The 24788-nt window shown below is 40.5% G+C and overlaps 1 protein-coding gene and 1 long non-coding RNA gene across 4 annotated transcripts in view; one reads left to right on the top strand and one right to left on the bottom strand.

The window, feature by feature from the left end:
- The window catches only part of SRGAP1 (SLIT-ROBO Rho GTPase activating protein 1), a 150395-nt gene that overhangs the window by 68462 nt on the left and 57145 nt on the right, over positions 1 to 24788 (top strand). For both annotated transcript variants that reach the window (XM_056340622.1, XM_056340621.1), the window contains exons 2-4: positions 7790 to 7985; positions 10578 to 10740; positions 19260 to 19322. In XM_056340622.1, coding sequence (XP_056196597.1) covers positions 7790 to 7985; positions 10578 to 10740; positions 19260 to 19322 — 422 coding nt within the window. The remainder of the gene's footprint in view (positions 1 to 7789; positions 7986 to 10577; positions 10741 to 19259; positions 19323 to 24788) is intronic.
- LOC130150072 (uncharacterized) lies at positions 7841 to 19700 on the bottom strand. Of its 2 annotated transcripts, XR_008822105.1 has the most exons (6): positions 19607 to 19700; positions 16915 to 17151; positions 11986 to 12937; positions 10678 to 10803; positions 9591 to 9679; positions 7841 to 7929 (listed from the first exon to the last, which is right to left on the bottom strand). It is a non-coding gene; the product is annotated as an uncharacterized LOC130150072 (long non-coding RNA). The 2 variants fall into 2 exon arrangements; XR_008822106.1 differs by lacking the exon at positions 16915 to 17151.

Below are 24788 nucleotides of genomic sequence, written 5' to 3'. Positions count from 1 at the left end.
TCATGTGCCCAAAATTTAAGACTGCAAGGAAAGGCTCATGGTAACTTTAACAAGCATAACCCCCCCACCCACCCCCGATGGTCAAAGCCCTTTAGAAGCTTCAGAGTAAGTTGTCACATAGATCTTGACAGTTTGGATGGCCTAAATGGCTTTTCAGACACCTACTGCATGATCGCCTGTCTGTTTGGCAGACAGAGATTGCACAGACTCCTCTCTTCCTCCCCTCACCTTCTTTCCTCTCTCAGGCTGCAGAACTTTGCCATGAACGCCATATCTGGGGTAGTTTAGGCTTTGTTTTGTTCTTCTTAGATGTGTTTTGTGGCTTACTTGATGTGGATTCTTTGTTTTTCTTTTGTGTGCTGGTGGTTTGCAGAGCTCATTTGCCCATTTGGAAGTGGGGCAGCTGGAAAAAGCTAGAGGTGTGTCAGTGTGTTCAGGATCACCACTTAACAGCAAAGACCCACGAGCAGATTTCTTTTCATGTTTGCTGAATGCAAACTAAGCTATTTAGATTGTATATTAGGGAAAATTTCTTCACCGAAAGGGCTGTCAGGCATTGGCACAGGCTGCCCAGGGTAGTGGATGGAGCCACCAGCCGTGGAGGTATTTAAAAGACATGTAGATGTGCTTAGGCATATGGTTTAGTGGTGGACTTGGCAGTGTGAGGTTTATGGTTGGACTCGATGATCTCAAAGATCCTTTCCATCCTAAATGATTCTACAATTGCAGGAGAGCATCTGCTCCTGCAGCAGAAAGTGAGCGCTGGATCACACTGGTGAAAGACTTTGCATCAGACCATTGAGGCAGAGGAGGCATCTTTTGCTTTGCTTGCTTGCTTCTCTTCCGGTCAGCAGTGTTTTGGGATGAGCTGGGATTTTTCTGTTGAGCAAAACAAATTTCTTCTCCTCTGAGGGGTAGAAGTTTTTGTCCTCACAGTCCCAGCTCCTGTGACCAGAATGACAAAGTATGCCATGCTTAAGGTTTGGTAGGACCTGGTGCCAGCACTTAGTTATGGGTACAAAGAAGGAGTTGCCACAAAAGCAGTGGCACTGAAAATGTGGTGCAGGCAAAGTGCCTGCTTAAATCCATGGTCACTTGGCAGTAGGGTTGTGGCAAGAAGTGTCCTGCCAAGTTGTGAGCTGGCATGCTGCCCTCCATTCAGGCTTGGACTGTAGGCAGCCAAGTGATCAGCAGCTGTGGCTGTGAATAGCAGGAGGGCATTAGTCCAAGAACAACAAGAAGAAGAGCTTCTTTAGCTATGTATGGAGGTTTTCTTGGCTTTTCCAGAAATGCCTTCCCATTTCAAGGGAACTGAAAGGTGGAAGGTGACCTAATGCATCCACCCCTTTGGATCCCATCCACTGGGATCCCCAAGTTACACGGTTCTGACTGGGGGCATGTTGTTGCTCAGTCTGAGGCTGCAGTAGCCAGGAGTGTGTGTGCTTGAGTGTTTAGAACAATGTTTGCAGCTGCAAGGAGAGAATTCTTTCTTTACTCTCTTTGTTTCAGCACCACAACTAAAGCAACCGGTAAACAATTGTCTTCATCCTGCAAAGGACGTCTACACCAGCTTTTCTGCTAATGGCTGCACAAAGACTGTTTTTATCTTTATGCATGCCAAAGTGCTTGAATGAAAGAGGTTTACAGTTTTTAAAGGTGTTGACAGATGTCAACAGAGGCTTCAGATTCCTGACCCTTTGTACAGCCCTTCAGATACCAGGTGTGATTCTCACACCCCATCTATTTCCACAAGCTACTACAGCCTGGAGATGTGTTCTGTTGAATGCAACCTCCACCACATCCCCAGAAACTCCCAAACAAACAAAAAGTCTGAAATAAATTCTGTGGGAAATGGCACGAAGCCAAACAGTAAATTTGTAACTGGAGTGTGTATTGCACAGTTTTCACTTTAAGTAGGAACATGCATAAAGCTGTATGCTCAATGTCCTAAGTGAAGTCAGCTGAGCAGTAGGGCAAAGTCACAAAAGTCCTGCCTCCAGAAGCTCAAGGGCATCACTGTCTATGCAGCCACACTTCTTAACTTGCATGTTGAACACAGGGAAGTGATTTCCACTAGTTTGTCATAGAAAGTTAATGGTGTGGGACAGACTCATGATCTATTTAAAGGCATTTCTGCAGCAACCTGCGAGATTCTCACCCCAACATCTCTCATCAGCCTTCAGGCTGGTGGAATTTCCTGCTTGTGGTCCAGGAAAACGGTAGCGAGGACCTGGAAGACAGCATGAGCCAGACTCCCTGCCAACCACAGAGGTTCCTTGCTATTTGTCATAGAAACACTTAAATAGCTGTCTAGCCATTGCTCTGAGAAATTAAAACTTGTCCAGTACTAGTATCTTTAGGCTGTGTATCTCAGACAGGAGTATCAGTAGCTGGGCCAGAGCACCCACCACAGGGCTGATACCTCTTACCATCTTTGTCTTGTCTGTTGACAGGAACAACCCTGGGAGGTGTGGAGGCACTGATCCTAGGAGTGACGCAGCATTAAGGGCTACTAACTATGCACAGGGGCACCTCCAGGCCCCTCTCAGTGACTCCTGCTGCGGTTTCTCTGCCAGCAGTGTCCTCAGTGGGCTGGAGCCAAGTGCTTTCCTGAAACAAAACCTAACTGCAGATGTTGGCCAGCTGTGTTCAGCTGGACCAAAGCTCTGCCCATCTCAACAGAGAAGCCAAAAGCAAGTCCTTAAAAAGGCAGAGAGCTGGGGTGAAACTGGAAAGATCAGCCCTCCGCAGTGCAGCACCCCAGCTTCTAGCAGCAGGCTACGTAACTAAGGCACAGTGAGAGTCATGTAAGACTCAAGTGTCTTCAAGGAGGAACTGCAAGATGATTAATGCTCCAATATCTGCTTAATTACAAGCACATGTCAGTCACCAGATGATGTCTGGACTGAATTTAAGGACTGAATATTTTCCTATGAATTATGATCTGGATATCATAAATGTGAGAATGAGGGATGTGTGTTGATAGCTCACTGGGGTAAGAAAATTACTAAGTTGTAATGGTTTGGAAATCAAAGTCTAAGATATCGTCCTTAGTGCAATATTTGATGAGACATTTTTGAGTGTTCTAAAACTGATCTAAATTTTTTTGGTGTGTGCATGAAAGAGGTATTTAAAGAGAGATGAGAGGTGATACGTCTTTGTCTGAAGTTATCCAAGGAGACAAAACCTGCAAACATAACAATGCCTTGTGAGAGCCTCTTTGTACACTTCTGATGGGCTACTTGCTTTTGTAATCGTTTTCAGGGTGGGACCCTGAGGCTCTTTGTGTTATTATCCAGTAGCTGCGCTGGATTAATGTGTCTGCCCCATTTGTGTATTGTAATCCGTGCTGGGCGTAGTGAGGCAGCTGGTGGGAGGCTTGCAGTGCAGCTGAGGTGGCGACTAGGGAGAGGTGTATGGCCCTCCATCACCTTCCAGAGCTTTCAGCAAACACCCAAAACCATGGCAGGGCTGCTCTGCAAGCAAAAAAGTTAATTCTTCTTAAACAGGAGTTCAGGGTGGCAGGCTGCACCAGCTGTTGGGGTAGCTTGGCCAGGAAGCAGCTTGCAACAGGCATGTAACAGCACCTTGAAGCATTCATTAGAGTTGCTTTGGTCAAGAGTTAATAAGGAGGGTTCATGGTGGTCTGGAAGGTCTCTGAGGGCTGACAAGACCATGCACAGCCTAGCATGGTGTGGCAGGAGTGCTGCAGCATCTCAGGGCAAGGATGTGGGCATTGCAGTGGACAGTACTGCGGTAGGGTGGCAGTCTGCGTGCATCGTGTTGATCTGACAGGGGTTATTTTGGTTAATACTGTGTATTTATGAAGTGTCCAGCTTCTGAGGTCAGGAGGGGATTTCCTGTGGGTTTTCAGGATGTCTGATGGAGCCTGGTGCTTTGGTGTGTGTGGAAGTGAACGTGACGAGTTTTGTTGCTTGCTGGTGTGTTGCCAACGTCATAGTTGTGTGTCACATTGCAGTGTATCTCACCACAGGGGCCTTCAGGTGAGGCACTGGCCCGTAACTGGTTACACATATCTTCCTCAGGATAGTACAGTATATGACTGCAGTGCTGTACGTCATTATTTGTAATACTCTACTGTGTGCAGAGAGGTAACCTTGATGAGTTTATTTCTGATTATGATTTGGGTGATGTCAGGAGTTCGGCTTCATCTGCTCTGTACTTAACTCTCAAAACAGCCATAATCTTGTCTCCTTTTGTTTTTCATAGTGTACTGATTTAACCCCTAGTCAGAAGAAAATACAGATTTGTTGAAAAGGTTAGAGTTACATATTGAAGGCTGCCACAAACAAAATCTAATTTTATACTTAATGCAGTAATTCTAGAGCATGGTGTCAATGAGTACATAATTGATACAATTTTAAACATGAAAATCTTTAGAAAGAAAACTTTACACAGAGGTTATTGATTTAATTATGGTCACATTACCTGCTTCCTTGCTTTAGTCATGTGTGCAGATCTTGGATGAAGGATGGGTTGTTTTATTTTCACTTGATGTGCATGCAGTCTGTTCGAGCTGCAGTGTAAATGGATGGGATTTCTTTAGAACCAGCCCTTGGCCAGCAAACCAGTAAGCATGACTCAAAGCTGCTGTACAGAGAAGGTGTTAATTTGTCCAGGGTTTAAACGTGCCTGTTCCTGGCACAGAATAGCCTGACAATTATTTGACATCAGACACCCTGCAGAGCAGAATAGGATAATGTCATTGTCCATTACAGCTGGTATCAGTTTGACTTTGAATTTAAATTGTGCCATCAAAGACAGGCACTCTTCTGTTGCCTGCTGCGCCTGTGTCTGTATCTATGGAGTTTGGGTTTTACTAGTTTTTAACTCGGCACCTTCTCGGCATGTTGGGTATTTATGTTTTTTAATACAGTGCAAAAATTTTCCATGCCACTCTTTGTAGCCCTAGGGAAATCACACATGTGGATTGGTTAGAGAAGAAAGTGTTGCCTTGGTGCATTTTCCCATAGCAGCAGGTAATGGGCAGTCTATGTTAGTTAATAGTACTTGGACAGTTGTTATTTTGTGATGCATAACCTGGCTGGCTGCCTGTTACGCCATTGTTAGTTGGCGGGGGTGGGGGGTGGGGTGGGGTGTTAGGTGTGGTTGGTTTTTTGTTTGTTTTGTTTTTTGTTTTTTTTTTTTCCAAAAATCCACAGCTTTTTCTTATCAGAGCGTAAAAAGCACAACATTTGCTGTTATGATTTCTTATTCATTGCCATTTCTTCAGCCTGCCAGTAAGGCATTCCATACATTATTGGTAAAAGAATTAAAAAGTTCAGGAGCAGAAGAACGTGAAAGACAGGAAAGAGAACTGCTATGCTCAAGTCTCTTCTGGGCAGACTGGTCAGCTGGTATGAGTGGGACGTGTCTCCCCTTTTTCTCCTCCAGCAGGAGGCCAGAGGCTCAGCGTTTTGAAGCCAGCACGCTGGCTCTCCTTGCCGAGATTCAAATAGCCATGAATTGTGGAACTTCCTTCATAAAGCTGCAGTCCCCCTGTACCCCTAATTTACCACCTTACTCAGAGCTTAGACACCTCCAGCCACCATCAGCTTTCAGAGATCATGCTTCGATTTTGTTTTCTAGTATACAAGTTTGAAACAAGCCACGACTGTCCACTGGAAATCCAGACAGTGTCAGAAAGCTAATGCAATTTCTCATATTGTATCTGTCATCCCTTATTCATTGTTTCTTGTATCTCTATTCATATATTCCTGTTTCTAAAATCTTTCTCTCTCCTGTTGCTATGGTAAAAGCCTGCCTAAAAAGGAGGAATTATAGCAGCAAGATCCACTGACCAACAAAATAATCAGAACATAGTTGCTCTGTACAGACCTCTGCTTTTAAAGTAACTGGCAGAAAATCTGTAGTGGAAAAGGGAGATGGCCAAAGTACAGAGACAATGTACATGGATTTAAATTTAGTTAAAACTCCACCTTATGAGCAAAATTGCTGCTGCTTCTGATTAGTGAATCTGTGCAATTCGTTTCCTATATGCAGGAATTTTCTATGCTTGCAATATTAAAAGTAGCGGACACCCAAAAAAGCAGTCTTGGGTTTTTGTTTCTGTTGATAACCTTCTAGCTCCAATGTGAACTTCTTTATATACATGAATGTCATTGATAATAGTCTTGTATTACAGTGGCTTATCATTGCTGGAGGCACGATCCTTTTCCAACTAACTGATTTGAAATTAAATGAAAACTGAACCATGAGTTTTTTGGTTCACCTCCCAGTCTGTAAAAATGGATGGTCTCATTAATGATTAACACAGCAGCTGGTAGCTCAAAGGAGATCTGGAAGAAAACACTGCAGTGTCTCCCTCCTCCAGTAATTATATTGGCTTAACAGTTTTCTGTGCTCATATTTCCTTATTTCAGCGTACACATTTGAATCCCAGCAGAGTGGATCTCTGCCTTCATACCTGCTTTAAAATCAGTAAGGATGCATTAGTTCCTAGTTGCATCAGATAATTTTTGCAATGTTATTACTACTTACTGGTTTGCAGTTCCCTGTGATATTAGCAGTGCTGTTTAGAATGATTCCCTATTTCAAACCAGTGAGGCATCTAAGATTTCCAACATCTTCTTGCCCACAGCATGGTTACATCGTTAGGAATCAAGTAAAAGTTCACAACAATTTCGCATTACGCAGACATCACTTCTGGCATGTTGTTTCGCTATCAATAAGTCCTTGTTATAGCATTAAAGTGTTTAAAAAATATATACATATATTACGGTCACAAAATGTTTACTCCTGTGTTTACCCCACAATGTTGGATTACACTGTGCCTGGGCAGCTGGCAAAACTTTAATGAACCAGTCTCTGAAAAGAACCAGAGGGATGTTTTTAGACTAAGTGTTCCCAGAATATGATTAACTGCTTAGCACTCAAGAAATAGAAGTGCTAAAACAAACCCCAAACCACAAACAAACCCAAAAAGAAAAACCCTACCACATAGCAATTGTGCATATAGCAGTGGTAAGAAATCTGGAGGCTTTTCCCTGTTACCCTAGATAATAATTGTAAGCATATATTGAGTTCTAAATTGACTGGGTTTGTTTTATGTTAATAAATATACCACAGTCTCTGGATCATTGTGCAAATTTTCAATAGCTATCTCTAAATATACGTACACTTTTTCCTCCATATACACTGTAAAATATTGGTGAATGCATGTATAGTACACCAGTTCCCTCCCTGGCAGAAATGGAGCAGATACAGAAATTCATCTGTGCACAGTTAAGATGGATAATGCCTCTGGATTTTATCATAAGATTGTTTCTGTGGCGTACATGATGATACCAACCAGCATGGTCCACCTGGGAGTCAGTCAGCAAGCTGATCCCAGCCCAAAGGGTGCTTGTTTATCCTGCCATTTTTCAGGGGAGCAGAGGCAGCTGGTGCTCAAACGGTTGCACACCATTTGCTGCAAGGAGGTAACTCCAAGCCAGATGTGCTGATGCCAGAGGCCAGCAAGAGATGGGAGAGGAAGGAGGCAGCAGTTATTCTGCTCACATAAGCCCAGCAGAGCCCTTGCTGTAGCCACTTGTGAGACAGACCATGGGTGGGAGGATGCTGGGGCGTAAGCATGTGGTGACAGAAATGAGAGCTGCCACTGCTGTGTCCCACCACAGGACCTGAAATCCAGGTCCAGCTCATGTAGCTATGACGCTGAAGTACACTGGAGTATTTGTGGTTTTGGCTGGTAACGTGCAGTTATTTGTTTTTGCTGACCTGAGTGCCTATGTGCTTCTTTCATCAGAGATCCGAGCTCAACTCATCGAGCAGCAGAAATGCCTGGAGCAGCAGACTGAAATGAGAGTGCAGCTTCTTCAGGATCTGCAGGATTTCTTCCGCAAGAAGTCAGAAATAGAGATGGAGTATTCACGAAACCTGGAAAAACTGGCAGAGAGATTCATGGCAAAAACAAGAAGTACAAAGGATCATCAGCAGTACAAGTAGGAGAGATTTCCTACCCCCTCACCCCCATGTTAGCCGTTGCTGGAGTGCTACACCACTCTCTGCTTCTGCTGGTTTTGAGTACCGCTAGGTTGAGCCCAGGTTCAAAGGTATATTCTAAATGCCCACCCCTATTTAGCAGCATAAGAATTCTCATTGCTGTTGAAGGTACACAGGTGCCTAAATACTGTTTTGTTGATTTGGCCCTCTGCAATTATTCGTGTAAGCTTCTGACAAGTTTCTTAAAAGGTAAGCTGCACAAATGTTATCGCTAACCTACCATATGGAATTTAAACCACCCAAAATACATACAGTATCTAGAATAGATGCAGAGCCCCAAAAGGGGTTGAAAGCTGTATGCTGATCTGTTGCAGTAGAGTTGATAGGGTTTGGAAGTGTCTAAATGAAGGTCAATCACCATTACAAAAAATAATAATAAAAAAAGACAAGAACTTTGGCAAAAAAAGCCATTAAGAAGAAAAACTATTTTGATTTGTTGTTGCATGTGACCTTGTGCTACCTCTTGACTCCTCTTACTCCTGGAAATGAAGATGATGTGAATGTTATGCCTTGCTTACAATGTAATGTATCCCTTTCATGGCCTAATAACTTGTATGCAAAACAAAAGGGTCAGGTAGTGTCTGGCAAAATGTGCGTACAGCACATTTTCCAAAGTGTTTTAGATGCATTACTGGCTGGCATAGTCTCATGGTTATTTTCCTGACTTGAGCTGATTAATGAATGCATTTGCCTGACCCTGTTATGCTTTTTTTATGCTATATTTTGTGTTTGTAAAACTGAAAAATGAGTACCTTTTTCCACTGTCCAGTTAGTGCTGTGCTAGAGATACACAGACAGAGCTTTTGTTTCACAAAAAAAGTCTTTTCCAAACACATCTGGCAAAGGAAAGGTTAATCCAAATACATCTCGCACAGTTCAAAGAGTAGTAACATATATTTCTTAAAATTCAGTTAAGTGACTCAATGCTTCTCTGAAATAACCAATGTGTGCATATGTCACTACTTCAGAGAGCGAGCTCTGGCATTTATTCAGCTTGTGGCAAAATCTTTTCGCCTTGCTCATACAAACATCGTTCCTCATTCTTAAACATGTTAAATCCAGACTGGCAGATGTGCACAGGGGTTATGACTGGAGCCCTGCCTTTGGCTTTGTTCTGCAATTCTCTGCTTTGAGAAGAGGTTGCAGCAAAAGTCACTTTAGCTGGTGGTCCCCTATGCTGTTCCCACCATTCCCTCCAGAACAGGCAGGAAGATCTGTGGGACTGGCTTTGGGACGTGCAGAAGCTTAATGGTCAGCACAGCCCTTCAGGGGTGCTTCTGTTGGCTGACCTGGCTGATAAAACCCTGAAGCTCCTTGCTGTGAGTAACACTGTTAAGATGTCCATCTCCAACCAAAAATGGGGAAGTCTCCTTAACTCACTTCTGATTCATAGCAAGGCACTGATGATTAAGAAAAGGCTTTTGTCTATTAATCACTTCTTGTTGCTCTGATTCTGAGGATGAAAGCTAAAGGTAGACAATGAGATGAGGAATTAAAAGGCATATTTCTAACAGTGAGAACAGTTAATTATTAGAACAATTTACCAAGAGTTGAAGGAGTTTCTCCCTCAGTTTATCACCACCTCTGGCTGTTTTATCTTCATGTGCTTGATCCCTTTGACTATAGAAGAAACCTGCACAAGACAAGGGAAGAGAAAGAAAAAAAAAAAAAAGAGCAGCAAGTTTCTAGAGCACTTAGTTGCAAGGCAAACTTGAAATTAAAATTTTAATAAAATCATAACGTACATTTAAAAGCACATAAATAGGCTTTTGTTGTTTGTGAAACAGTTGCTGAAAGAAATGAGAAGTCATCTGTGATTTCAGTTTTTGTAATATTAAAAGCTTGGCGTGGGCCTCCAATGCAAAAAGTCTGTCAAGGAAATTCAGAACTGGACCGCAGTGGAAAAAGTCCAGTCCTGCTGATTGTCTTGTAATTGAACCATCTGGGACTGGCAGTAGCAGTATATTTATGAGTGCTGTGAATTTATGAACGCTGATCACAGAATATGTATGCTTCTGATATTTCCTTCTACTTTTATAGCAGTTATACAAATCCGTCACAGTGAAACAGCTACATCTGCAATTTTGCTCATGAAGGATTTGGGATGCGCTTGCAGTGCTTACCTATTTCTAATGTCAAAAATTAATTACTGTTGCTCTTTCAGCAGTGACCTTTATTGATTTTGAGTGTTTATTGATTTTGAGTATTTATTGATTTTGAATATTTACATGGGCTCCACCTGTAAGCAGCTGTAATGTTTGTGGCAAGGGTTTTTTTAGACTCTCAGGTGGCTCTGAATTCTTACGGTTTTTCTATATTTTTATATCCACGCTTCATGGGATTTGTAGAGTATGTCTTAAAAGTGATCTGAAGCTTACCTAACCCAAGTTATTCCAAGAATGGATTATCTGACTGTTCAGAAGCAGCCATTTTTACACAGCAAGTTATGACTGTAAATGTTAAGGATATGTTTGTGTTAATAATGTAACTTTTTCATTTCTGTACATAATACATGTGTATCTCCTCCTTAGGAAAGACCAGAACCTCTTGTCACCAGTGAACTGCTGGTACTTACTCCTGAACCAGGTGAGAAGAGAAAGCAAAGACCATGCAACATTGAGTGATATCTACCTGAACAATGTGATCATGCGGTTCATGCAGATAAGTGAAGACTCCACCAGAATGTTCAAGAAGGTAATGCTTCCCCTGCAGTCCTCCAGCTGGGCTTGTGAGATGCGTGAGTGAGGCAGAAGTGTCCTAATAGGTAGCATTTGAGGAGAAGATTCAGCACACGTAGCATAAAATCTGTTTTAGCACACATATAAATTCTTCATGACTGTTCTCGCAGAGCAAATCCTTAGTGCTGAAATGTCTGGGAACCTGCTGTATATGCTGGTGACCTTAAGAGCTGAATCACAAATATCCAAAAGGCAGGAAAAAAGGCTGTTCTTCTCTCAAAAGCATGCTTGTCTACCCATGCAGAAAGGGAACAGTTTTCACTTAGGACTCCCAAAATAGTAATGCTGTGTATTAATGAATTATTTGTAAAAACTGTATTTCATTGTAACTCTGTCATGAGAGAAATGGATTCAAGCCAAAGTAAGAGTGTGCCTTGCAGTACCTTGGCGTAAAGGTGGTAGTATACGCTGCAATTCTCCTAAAAGCGTTTTCTTTCCTTCCCAATATTAAATATAAACATATATTTTTGATAACTACTTCTATTAGATCATTTAAGCATTGTCTCTGTACATTTGTCCTTGTACATGCCCATTATGTGTTTTCATAACACATACAGTGTGTAAATCCCTCTTGTGCTACGCAAGCACTCTAGGCAGCCTTAGTCTGAGATCTACATAATGTGTTTGCAGTCATTGTTGTTATAATGTTCCGAAATAAAAATAGATTATAAATGCATATCCATCAGTCACAGTGGGATGCTGGTAGGCAAGCATCATAGAAAATACAGTTCAAAAAGAATAAAGGTTAAAGAACGTAAAGTGTGTGACTAGATGACAGCAAGGGTACCAGATTAATATTTTCTAAGTAGGGAACTGATTTCAAATATACCTGACCACAATCCTAGATAGATAGCAATGTGGTGGGGAGAAGAATCATTTAGGGAGCACATAGGTTGTACTTGGAGGAAAAAAAGGTAAAAACATGAATCAAATTCATTGGTGTGGATTGAAACCTGTAACAGTGATAGAGCTGAGATCAGTAACGGTCTGTTCGTACAGTAGGTCTGATGCATAAAACTGTAGCTCACAAACTACTAAACTTATCAATATGGAAGATTATTATAGAAGTTGAAGAGATAACAGGAAAAGCAATTTGAGTGTGCTACAGTACTGTCTATGTGTAGCATCTCAGACTTGCTTGGACCAGTAGAAATTTTTAAGTAGTGAATCTGGAATAGTTTTTCAGTTGTTTATGTCATACCTCAGAAATCTCTTCTTCACCAAGTGTGCATTATTAGACTAGCTTGTTCAGTTCTTTAGCACTGGAAATCTTGCTTTTCCTTCCCTTTCCTCCAGATGGACTGTACAAAAATGCCTGAAGTTTTCTGTGAAGTGTGTGTCCTTCTTTACTCCTCATAACTTATAAATGGAGATTGCTGCAGCTTATCTCTCAGGAGGAGGAAAATACGGGGACATTTTCAGTGCATTAACAGGAGGCATATCATCCCATCTTCCTGACAGGCTCATCTCTTCACTCCATGTTGTGTCCAGGAAGGTGCAACATTTCAAATTTTCTCTTCCTAGCATGGTTTCTTGAAGAAGAGCAAGTAGCTGCTCTTGCTTTTTTATTCCTGACTTGGACCTTCTACAGGGAAAGAAGAGAAAGGAAATTGAGGGAGTCCTGCTGCATACAACCTGGAACACACATTAGTGGAGCCCAGATTCACAACAGCCCTATCTTACCCTTCAGCAGGGTTTGACAGCTAACACTTGGCATGATAGAGTCACATCAAACAGTTGTTAGCTGAGGTGGAGGATGGGCAGAGTGAGATCACCAAGAGCCGCTTGAAAGCACCTGAGCCAGACTGATAATGTGAGGGGAAGGCTGGCAGGAAGACACGCCGCACCTTGGCATGGCGTAAGTGAGCTTCATGGGTGTGTGGCCTGAATGTGGCAGCGGCTGTTCACCAGTATCAATTCTGAGCACACATTTTTAGGACAGTCCATCAGGAATCAATACTTGTTGGAGAAGGCTGGTATTTCCACTGAGTCCCAGGGTGCACAGTTCTCGCTGTGGTGCTTGCTGCATAGTACTGGTGATTTATTTGCTGTTAGTTCCCAGCTGCTTATACCTTGCATGATACCAGCTGCTTATGCCTTGAATACCTTGAACTGATTATACCTTGAATGATGATGAAGCTCTGGTTTCTCTTCTGTGAAAAGGGAAAGGAGTTATAAAATGAGGTGAACAACATTGGACAGAGAGAAAACCAAGGCCTGTGGAGGAGGTGAAGCTGTTGGCAAATTGGCTTGTTTTATTGATGACGAACATAAGCTGCCTACATCTATGTTTAGTCCAAATGGGCAGCTTCAACCATAATGATTTTTAAAGGTCCCTTTCAACCCAAACTATTCTATGATTCTGTGGTAATTTCTGTCAGATGTGAAAAAGCATCTTAAGGTATGTCACAGACTGTCTCAAAACTGCTCAATGGGTGTCCACCAGGCAACAGAAAGAGATCAGGTGCAAAACACATGCCCTGTACTATAGTCCCCCTTACTGGAAAGAGGTCACAGAAGCAAAGAGAAGGGGCACTTAAAATAAAAGAGATGACATCCAACACTCTTCTCCATCAAAATCTTATTCTCCCTGAAGAAAATGCTGTGGGATTTGTTGAAGATCTGTAAACATGAAATAGAATATTTAACCAATTTATGTCACTTTCTGTACGTTACTTTTGAAAAAGACTGGATTTGGAATAAAATTCTGTTGGAGAGAACTATAATCACTCTCAGTGGGTGTCATCCCTATGAAAGCCTATGGGATTTGTTCACTGTTAGCAGATTGCAGATTGAAGTAAAGACCAACCAGAGACTGCAGGTACTTCTACATTGGAGTCTGGATCATACTGTTCTGTGAAATATGTACTTTCTCTCTTATAAGTAATAAAAGTCAATATAACAGCAGTAACGTGAAGATTTCAAAAATGAAGGTTAACAAGTGCATGCTTAATATCTTACTGCAGTCCATGGTCAGGAGCAGGAAATACACCCTTCTAACATATCTATACTCCTGGGTTTCACAACATTGCACACAGGAGCATTTAATATCTTTCTAAGTAATTTCCAAATACCAGCTAATTAAGTTTCTCTGTATTCAATAATTAGGTCATTTAATTATGTATCTTCCAGTTTATCAACCTAATAGTATTATGCATCACTATTATCACCTTGGTTTACTTCTCCCTCAGTCTTGGCAGCAGCTTCTTGCATCTTTGGAGATGCTTTAACTCTACTTCCAAGTCTGGAGAGTAACTATGCCAAGTCTACAGAGGAGATCTCCATTCTCCTGCTCTGAACCCTCAATCTGCCTGTTGCAGAAGGGAAAAATGTCTCTGAGTGGATTGCCCTATTGCTCACAAGAAAGATACAGAGAGACAACAGCAAAGTCATTCTGAGCTTCTTGGCTGTTTCTGCTCCTTCTTTTTTCTCCTCCCCTCTCCTCCCAAGAGGATGAGGCTTCTTACTCAGCTTCTCGGCGGCAGCCCTTAGTGGCTTTTTCCACCTCACTGGTGGGCACTTAGGTCCTCAAATGAAACTTTTCCATGAAGTAAGCCCAACATTTTCTAGAGAGATACTGTTTGTATGCTAGCCTAAATTGAATTGTCGTAAAGAAAAGATCAAACAATTTCATCATTTCCTGGACATGCTTACCAGTAGAGTATTGTTTTGTTCCCTCTCCTGCTGATGTCTCCTGTGTGGGGTAGAGCACAAAGTCATTTGTCTGTAGCAACCCCTTTCTGTAGTCCTGTAAAAGGTGTGTGTGGTACCCAGTGTTGGTTTATATGAAATGTAGTGATGAGGAGTGTCTGTACCCCTTGGTCTTTGTACATTACCCTTGTCTCAACTGTCTGTTCTTCCTCATTCTGGTTCTTCCTTTTGTGTGCATCTATACATCTGTCTCAACATTTGGATTGCTTTGGTGAAGTCATCCCTGTTGGTTCTACCATATATGTTCTGATGGGCCAGGATATTTTGTATTCAGGCACCTGGTTGTACATAGCTTTCCTGTCTAGACTGGTCTGCTTAACATGTAGATACTCATTAATTTTGTTCTCCCAGGAGCTCTTTTTTCCAAGGGTCAGGAACCAGCATCTGTTTAAATGTACTAAATGCAGGACAAAGATAGGATCTAGTCCAGAGATTTTGTGGCATTTATCTGATGATGTTACGTCAGGCCTCATACTTCCAGATAGGCACTTAAGTTCTTTTTAGTTGCTGGCATATAAAAGCAGTACAGATTGCTGTTCATGCCTGGCCTTCATGCTGCACATAAAAATACGAACATAAAGTAGCAGAGTTCAAACCTTGTATGCTTGCGTGTTTCTTCAGGCAGATGGGGTGGATGGCCTCATGGGAACAATTAAAGAATAAAGTAATAAGGAAAAATGTCAAGCAGAAGGGAAAAGTATTATGCAGAACATTTCATGCAGTGATTCTGGTTACCCCAGCATTAATAATCAACTGTATAAACACATACCCACAAAATCCTTAAGCAGATTTGTATATTTATAATTTATAAACATGTATTTTCTTTGGACAGAAACCATAATGAGCCAAGATGAACATATCTTCCAGTGTTTACAGTAAAAGATGCTGGAGAAGCCAAGCACAATAAATATTTTAGTTCCATAATCTGGCTATTAACAAGGAATATGACTACCTGCCAAATCTATTTGATGTTATAAAAATTGTGGCATATATTGAGATTTTTTGCATCTAAAACATTTTCTTAAACATTTAAAGGTTTAAAAGGATAGCAGAGCTATTTGTTGCTATAGACCAGCAAATCTGGGACAAAATTTTACTATAAGTTGGTTCTGTCAGTGTTAACGCAACTCATGAAAGCTCCTTAAAAGAAGGGTTTGCACATCACTTCCCCCAGGGACCTACAGCAGACTCATTTAAAAGCAATAGTCATAGAATATTTTCCCTAAATGATGTAACTGCGAGTAGCATTGTGTGTGCTAAATACAGACACTAAAGAGTTCCAGGAAGAACTGAACTGACTCTTAAATTTCACTGAAAAACCCAAAAGAGTAAAGTTTGGGTGCCCAGTTATGCTCTAACTGAATTGGATGGGAAAATTCATACATACTTCAATGAAAGGGTATTAGTGTGGAGTAAAATTTGAAGTTTCTCAGGCATTAATCCATAAATGTAAATCTTGATAACATCAGTAGGACCGCTGATGTGTTGAAAGGTAGCACATACTGAAAGGGTGGTTTAGGTACACTTATTTGTCTGTTGCATGGGCGTGATCTATCCTACTAACAGGTGAAAAAAATATGCCAATGTTTCTTAATGCTTTGAACCAGATTAGTAACATATGTAATATTTTTAGCAAGAGTTTGCATGTGCTCTAACATTTTTATGTTCTTTCTTCTTTTGGTTAATAGATGCTAATACATTTCTCTAAGTCATAGTGAGTAAAGAAGCACCTCAGTGATTGATTGTCAGGTTTTAATAGCCTGATCAGACCTATCAACTCAGCTCCAGGAAAATGTGTGCTGCATCTTACATTCTATTGTTTGGCTACCCTGAGGATAGGCTCCTAGAGGAGCACACAGTTCAAACATACTAAAGTACTGCAGGGAATAGGTAGCATAAAAGAGAAATAGGAGAGCCATTAACCACTGAAAATAAATGCACTTCTTATCTGGTGCTCTAACATGCTATATATTACACACTAAAAGCTGTATCATTTGCCACTTGAGTCAGTATTTCTTGATCTTAAATGCTAATGTAAAATGTGTTGGTTCTTTACAGTAAATCCTTTTTATACTGCTAAGCTTAACCAAATTTCCTGATCTTTATTGGACAATTCCTACAAAATCTTTCATCAGAAAGTGGCAGCAACTGACATGTTATCCATCACTACAGACACGCTCTGCAGGTTGGATCCCCAGATGAACTGGTGGAAGGATAACTCCTCTGTGATCCTGTGGCATTGCTAGGCTGTCTCTTCCTAATTTTTACTCTTTTTGTTGGTCACCTCCCTCCCTCCCTCCCTCCCTGTCTTTTTGCTTCCCATTTTAAAGCCTACTTTCCTTTCCTAAAAATATCTCCCTCCTTCCTCTACTGTGATCTTTTCCCTTCACTTCAAATTTACCATCAATCAACATGTTACCTGGAAGAGATCATGTATGCATGGTAGCCAGTAAATCCCGGGGGCTGGACTGCTTGTGCTTCAGTGCGGCATAAAGCTCTACAAGAGCAAAGAGAAGAAATGGGTCCTAGCAAACAGTGATCATTCCCCAAATCCTCAACTCATCCGGTGTCTTATTTGCGTTAAGGTGTAACTGAAGAGCAGAAAAGAAGGATGCGTCCTTCGGTGAACTGCTGCATGCTTTGCTTACAACAAAATCTACAAAAGGGAAAGAGAAAATTGGTTTGTGGATTTTGGTCTCATCTTCTCAAATAAACTTTTGCACTGCTAGGTTAAGGCATGCCGCCTTAGAATCTGTGTTGCTGTATTTTGGGCTTGTGTTGTCATCAGCTTTGAGATGGTAGTGACCAATAGTTGAAAGAGATAAATTGCTTGAAGATGGAGTTTGTCTACAGTTTTTTTCCCTACACGTGTATGCTTCCATCTTCCAGTCTTAATGTCAGCCATCTTATTTATATGTTTTGTCCTTCTTTCTGATAAAGTAAATTACAAAAAAAGACCACTCATATTCAGCACTATAGAAGCAGCTATCCAAGAGAAAACAGGTGGCCTCTGCTTCTTGGGGCTTTGAGGAAATGTGTAAGCTGTGTCAGAGCTGTGCTGCTGACTTTTAAAGGCAGGGTGCCAATGTAAAGCAATGAAAAGCAATTCAAAATTTTTGCTGAAGCTTTTACTATGTTCCCCTACAGCAGCTTGCAAGTCTGCAGTCCTTTTACAATTCTTTACAAGCACTCTGTGCACTGTTATGCATATGAATTTTTGTCCTTAATATTAGATGAAAATAATCTGATATTTGCAAAGAAATGTCAGTAGTAAGCCTTATGTTTTAGATAATTCAGTAGTAGAGCACATGAAAAACACCAGACTTTGAAAAGTGTGGGCAATAAGGAAAGTTTCATAGTAGTTCTTTGTAACTTGGCTTCAGAGCGTCTCTCTCACTGTGCCTTAGCTACTACAGCTAATGCCCTTGGGAATACAAGAATTTCACTGAAGTTTTTTTTAATTTATATTCTAGGTTCTTGTCGGTTAAAAATCATCTTGCGTATAGGGACTGGAGTGAATGCTAATAAGGGATATGGCTAGTTCCTTAAAATATTGCCCAGAGTTAGGAGTATGACAGTAGGAATAGGAGAAAAAAATCAAGATTTTCTATTCCAGCTACTGTATGTGTCTGTTTCATCCTCCTGGAAGACACAGTGGGTGGGATGTGTGGCGTAGTTCCTCCTCGTACGTGGGTGTTGCACTGGAAAGTCTCATTCAGAAAACATTAGTCCTGCAGGTGTTTTAGTGATGGCCAAGTATGTGTTAGCAGCTTTGGGGATGAGTTGTCCCTGAGGATTTTCCTTTGGCTCCTATACATATACAAAGTACTTCTCATAGCTAAGGCCATTATCTATCATGAAATTGGAGTTTTTAGAAGCTAGGCTACTTGTCAATTTATTCACAGAAGAAAAAGCTGACGTTTCCAGCATGGATGTTACAACTCTGAGAGTAGCAGAAGAAACACAGCCAGGCTGTTTGCCAGGTCCCGTAGCTCTATTCTATAGCTGTTTTCCAAAGGCTGTGGTACAAATGCCTTCAACTCTTGCACAGTTGCCACAATTTTCATCTGATTGAACTGCTATGGACAGCTAACAAAGGAATATATTTGAATGAGACTCCAATTAAATACTCATATTTTGACAAACTTCCTTTCATTATTAACTGCTGCTAAGCATTTCATTTTTTTCTGGGTCAGAATGAAAGTAAAGACACAGTCCAGAAAAGCTAAACAAAGCTGTTTCAGCAGCCCACTCTGTGGAATATTATGCAGTTGGGTATCTGTTTCAAAGATGAGCCACAGTTATTTCTTGCATAAATATTTAGATAGTTGCATGTGCTGAGAAACAAAGACTATTTTAGATGTAAAATTGGGTGGGTTGTCCCTCTAGAATATCACATTCCACATGGTTTAGTTTTCGTATGTATCATGGCAGTTATAAAACAGTACACAGTTTGTTCCATTAAAAAGGCTTATAGCATTAATCCTGAACTTCACCGTATCTGTTGGCACCTAACCTTCCTGGGAAAACCTCTCCAATTACTTCTGGGTTTCATTTTAGAAGTCTTCTAAATGTTATGTTATCTGTCTACCTCTGCATCCCTGAAACATTATTTTTAGCGTACTGTAATCCTGTCAGAGCAGTGTCATCGCGACCAATGTTGCATTCACTATCTAGGATGAACAATGAGTGCGAATGTTAAGAAGCAAATGTACGCTGCAGTTTTGCTGTGCCTTTTTCCTGATCATTTCTTTCTAATTACAGAGTAAAGAGATTGCGTTTCAACTTCATGAAGACTTAATGAAAGTACTTAACGAGCTTTACACAGTAAGTACAGTTACTTTCTTAGGTTATCTTATACAAATTCCATATCAGACTTCTGCTATAAGCTTTAAGTGGCCTTTTATACCCCTCAGTGGAGATGCCTATTTTTGTCTTTTACACAAGTCTAAACTATCTCTTTTGGGAAGACTGCTCACTTGTTTAGAATACATATGCTAATGCTTTCAGGATTACTATTTACTTCAACCCTTTTTCCCCCCAGACTCTGCTAAGCTAGTTTATTATAAGTTTTGTTGATTATTAATGAGACATTTCTACTCAGAGCTTACCAGAGCAAAGCTTCCTTTTCTGCCTTGTTTTTGTCCATGCTGACATCCTGCTTGGTTTAACTCATGGGCTACACTCAGTAAAAATCATAGGTGCTTGCAGATCCAGTGCTGTGCTGTCTAAATGTTACCTATGTGCCCTTCCGCCTCCCCTTCCCCCCGCCGCCTGATAAGGGATAAGTAAATAATGAAAAATAGAGGGTTGTATACCATACCATTTAGAAAGGTCAAGAAAAAAATACCATGAGCATTTTAGCAAGCTGCTGCCAACCCATTGAAAACTCTGAAAGGAGTTAGGTCTAAAGTTGTTTTCTTATTTGAAACCCATCTACACAACTTGTTACTACAGAATGATGTCTTGTCTACCTAATAACTATTTTCCCAAATACTTTTTGAGGGGGTACTTTCTGAGAATGAAGAAAGCAAGAATTACTGGGTGTTTTTTAAACATAGCTATAAAATGAAGAGGAACTGGTAACATCTACCTCTTATAAAAATCTGTTGATTCCTGCTGGTTAAGGTTGTTGTACATCTAAATTATCTTTTCTGACTGGAAGAACTGAAATATCTATGCTCCAGTACCCTGCATAACAATTCTAAAGTGCTCCCTTCCCTATCCTCAAAATTTGTGGGACCATCCCCCACCCCCCATTTATATCAAGGAACAATTTGTGATTTTAAGGAAGTTTAGGAAGATACCAGAGACCAGCTTCCCTCAAGCAGAGATCAGTCAAATGTTACTTTTGTACATCTTGTCAGTTTTTCTTTTGATCTGGGGAGAACTGTGCATCCATCAGTGGATGGGTTGAAGAGCATTGGCACTGAAGAACAACTTATGCAGCAAAAAGGAGATCCAAAGAAAATTAGACCTCTCTCACTGCCCTGCATTCTTTTGGATTGTAGTTATGCACAGCTGGAATATGCCTGAGCTTTGTTTGTTTGTTTGTTTGTTTGAGGGCTTTTCTTCGGGGCTGTTTTTTTTCTGAATCACCACTGATTTTGTAGGGTGTAATACTGCAAAACCTTGTTGGCCGAGGCCTGTAGTCAGTGAGGTATGCTGGGATCAGCTTCTGCAAAGTAGTGATAGCCGCAGACAGCTCACAGCTGCAGGGGATCAGCGACTATAGGAGCCATTGCACAAGTGGGGCTTCAGCGGTGAGTAAGCCCTGAAGATACAGTCTTGTTTCAATTAAACAGTTGCATAACTCCAGTGCCTAGCGAGGCGCGGGATTAGTGCCTGTGCTCTCAGGGTAGGAAAACAGTGAAGCATGTGCTGAAATACTTGCTGAATCACCAGTGAAAATCTGCAAGACCGGACTTCGGTATTTTCACTCTTCTTCTTCTTCACACTGGCGCTGTATCTTCCCCCTGATGGCTACAGATTTATTCAGATATTAACTTCCATGTTACAGCTTCCAGTGAATGCTAATTCCTTTCTCAGAATTTTAAGATTTTCGTAAAATAAGAAGTTTTTTGAAGTTAATGAAATACAAAGCACATGCACAATTCGAATTAGGTTACTGCTGCATGATGGTTTCTTGGGATGGAATTTACTTAACCTAATTTTCAGACATCTGCAGTGTAGGTACAAATACCATTGCTTGCCTTCTGGATTCCAGTTATAGTCACTGGAGGTCTAATATGGGGAGATCAGACCCCTTTGTCTGATCAGATTCAAGCATCTGCTTCAGATGAAATGATTACACTGTTAACTCCATTGTCCAGCTTTTCATTGATTGCAAAGGACTTGCTCAGGTGTAGATGCCCACATTTAGCCAGATACAGCCCACTTTTAGTAAAGTGACAATATGGTGCAGGGTAGCATCTGTTCCATTGCTTGCGTGTTTAGAATGATCATCAGCATATGTGTATTATAGCTGCTTGTGTACATAAAGGTAGAACAATATCTAGACAGATGGAAACCTCATGCACAGGTTTTTAATTCTGTGACATTTACTATTTACAGAATAAGATCATAGCGGCCTTACCAAAACAAACGTCTACAATTTTAATCTCCAGGGGGTATGCTTCTCAGTCACTTACGAAGAGAAATCATGTTCCTGTTTGCCCTATGATTTATAGGGGGTGGGTGGGGGGTGGTGGAATTCAATCTTACTATTGTGAGATAAATTTTTGTGTCCAAAAGAGACCAAATTAGTTTCAAGTCTGTGAATAATGTACTGATATTGAAGTCTCTCCCTACTATTTGGTTCTGGGTTGGTTTTTTTTTTAAGGAATGGTGCCTTCATGAAGTGTAACTTAAAATATGAAGCCTTATTGGAGTTTAAATACATCTAAAACTTTTGAGTGAGGAGAATGTATCAGAGCTTTTAATGTGTTTGAAGAAGAGTTTAATAATTTGTTTACTTCTTATCATCATTCCATATCTTACAAGAAAGGTCTAAATTGAGGTCCCCTTTCAGAATTAAAAACCAAACAGTTGTGCATAAGCGTGCATTGAAGAGAATGAAAGAAGAGAATTGAAATCGCTAAAAGCTAAAGTAAGAGTACTTATTCTGAGGCACAGATATGTAGCCAACGTAAGGAAATTGCATGTTTTATTTGTTACTCCTTGAACTTCTCGGATGAGGAGTGGGTCTGTTAGACACACAAATTAAGACGGCATGTTCCTGAGTTTCTCTAATGCTTTGGGATCAAGGCCTGGATTAAATGCTTGTTTCAAACCCAAATGATGAGAAGCTTTACCACCCATCTCTAGCATGCCAGACAGACTTGAGGCCTCACCAAGACTTCTCAAGCACGAGATATCTCAAAACCAGTTTATCTAGAATGATCCAGAATAAACAGGATGTTTAAAGGAATTGCTACTGGTTTGGTCCAGATGTTTTTACTGGGTGGGTTCAAATACAAGCTACTATCAGAATAATAACTGACTTTTTTTTTCTGGTGATAATGTTGTATCAAGTGTCCTAGTCTTTTGTATCATAGAAGGTGCCAGAAAAATAAGGTGACTTTGGGACCCATCTCTGAATATCTAGTCTTCCACTTCTGCCTCAGAAAATCCTGTTTAACCTGTTCATAGGGCCAAATCTAAAACCTGCTGTAGTTAGGGAGTTGTGTCCATTGGTTTTCACAGGGTTTAGATCCAACAAGTCAATAAGCAGTGCTGTAGATTTTGCAAAGAAGAAGCTGCTCTAAGAGTAGAAAATAAGAAATTACTAAGAAATTGTAGAGACATGCCACCTTCCACTAAGAGTACGTTATGAATATTTTCAATTTAAAAAACTTTCTGCTCAAATATATTTTTTAACTTGTGAAAGTTTTAACCTCTGCCTTTTGAGAGAGACTAGAAAGCATTTTGGCTGCTTATTTAATGTGGAAAAACTCAGAACTGCAATGAAATGTAAAAAAAAATAATCAGATGCTTTGAAGTATTAAATACCTACTGTTCTTTAAAAATGCACACTAATAAGAGATCTTTCTCCTTGCTTACACTTTATGTAACTAATTCCTTTTCCCATTTTCATTACTAGGAATTATTGTGGAAATAGGAAATTTGTACCATAGGTCTTCATTTATTCCCTGGGAGTAGCTTAGCTTGTGTTGACGTTGACGTTGACTTGTCCCATCCTCATTAAAATTACGCATCATGTATCGGATTGTTCAAAAATAAGAGCAGGAGCAGGTGAACCACAACTTCAGAAGATATTCTGAGAACCTGTCAGCAAAGCAGGCTTACTTTGCTAGAATAATCAGAATTTTGTAAGGGAAACTTTTTCATTTTCTATCTCTTTCACATAGAGAAGATTTTCTTACACATTATGTTACTTATTTATATGTTTTCTGTGTGTTATATGACTAGTGAAAAATGCATTTTAAGATTATATTTTCAAATGTCAGTATTTTATGCACTGGTTCTTAAATTATGATTCAAGTGATCATGCTAAAAACAATTGAATAGCTAAGCTTCATTCTGTATCTTTGCAAGTGCAATAAATCGCAAGTGGCGAGTACTTCCAATTATGAATGGTTTCTCCCTGGCGGTGCCAGCCAGTCAGTATTTTCAGGTGGCATCCCAGCTGCTGCATTCCTCTCTTACTCCTTGCCCTACTACACATTAACCTGATGTAGACTAGTAATTAGTCCCATGTTTTATGTAAGGATATAAGCGATGGAAACTAGAGTGAGGTGTATCTTTTGAGTGAGCGTGGATGGGGAAAGAGGAGCCCGGTTAGTTGTGTGGTGTCACAGAGCAGAGTTTATTTCCTGGAAATTACAGGGGGAAAAACTGGTGAAACTGAAAACTGTAGGAGGTTTGGGTTGGTATTTTTTGTGAACAGAGGGATTTAGAAATCTTACATCTTGACTTGAAAGAGGCAACAAGTTACTGATTTTACAATAGATCATCTTTGTGAGAGAGCACTCCCCAGTCAAACTTCTCTTCTATTTCTCTGGAAAGCTAAAATACCTTGTATTATCAAACCAAGGACTGGAATATGGCAATAACATCTGAGTGATTGGGAATGGTAGGAAACAGAAGGTAGGCAGACTCTTTGCTTGCAATGGAGGGAGGTCTCTACTGGATTTTTTTAGGTGTCAGGACATACTCATAAATGACCTCTAAAGGAGTCATGGAGGGGTATCAATGAGGTGGCAAGTTTGCTAAAAATACAGAGCTGCTTCAGTAATAAGGGTGAAGCTGAATGGTGGAGAAAAGTGATGCACAGATTAAAGATGCATCTTCATGTCTCCCACTTGGCTTTCCAAATTACTCCTACTGGCATCACTTTTCACAAGCAATACAAATGTAAGGCTTTCAGAAAAATGAAGAAGTAGGGACAGTCCAAAGCAAACAATTCAATATTAAGCAAGACAGGGCTGCTTTGCCTCTTGCATTTTCCATTGCTTTATCTTACTCTTTAGAAATCTTGGCTGTTTTATTTCTCAAGGTAGTTGCTGCCAGATTTTCTTTTTTCTTTGCTGAAATAACACAGAATCTAGTCTCTTTACAGAAAAGTTAAGTTCAATTTACTGTAGCACACCAGAGATCTAAGAAGGTGAAATCAGTCATTCTGTATTGGTAGTAGTGTATCTGTGACAATTCCTAGAACCACATCAGAGGTTGGTTTGGAAGTGAACAGGATGCTGAAAACAGCTAGTGCTGAGCCTACTTAACTGCTAGAGGCCACTGATGTAGTAAAATTTGCATGAGATTTTACTTATT

The sequence above is a fragment of the Falco biarmicus genome, chromosome 5, assembly GCF_023638135.1.
Source record: "Falco biarmicus isolate bFalBia1 chromosome 5, bFalBia1.pri, whole genome shotgun sequence".
NCBI classification, from domain to species: domain Eukaryota; kingdom Metazoa; phylum Chordata; class Aves; order Falconiformes; family Falconidae; genus Falco; species Falco biarmicus.
The sequence above is the reverse complement of the archived record's forward strand: the minus strand, read 5'-3'. Positions and strand labels throughout refer to the sequence as shown.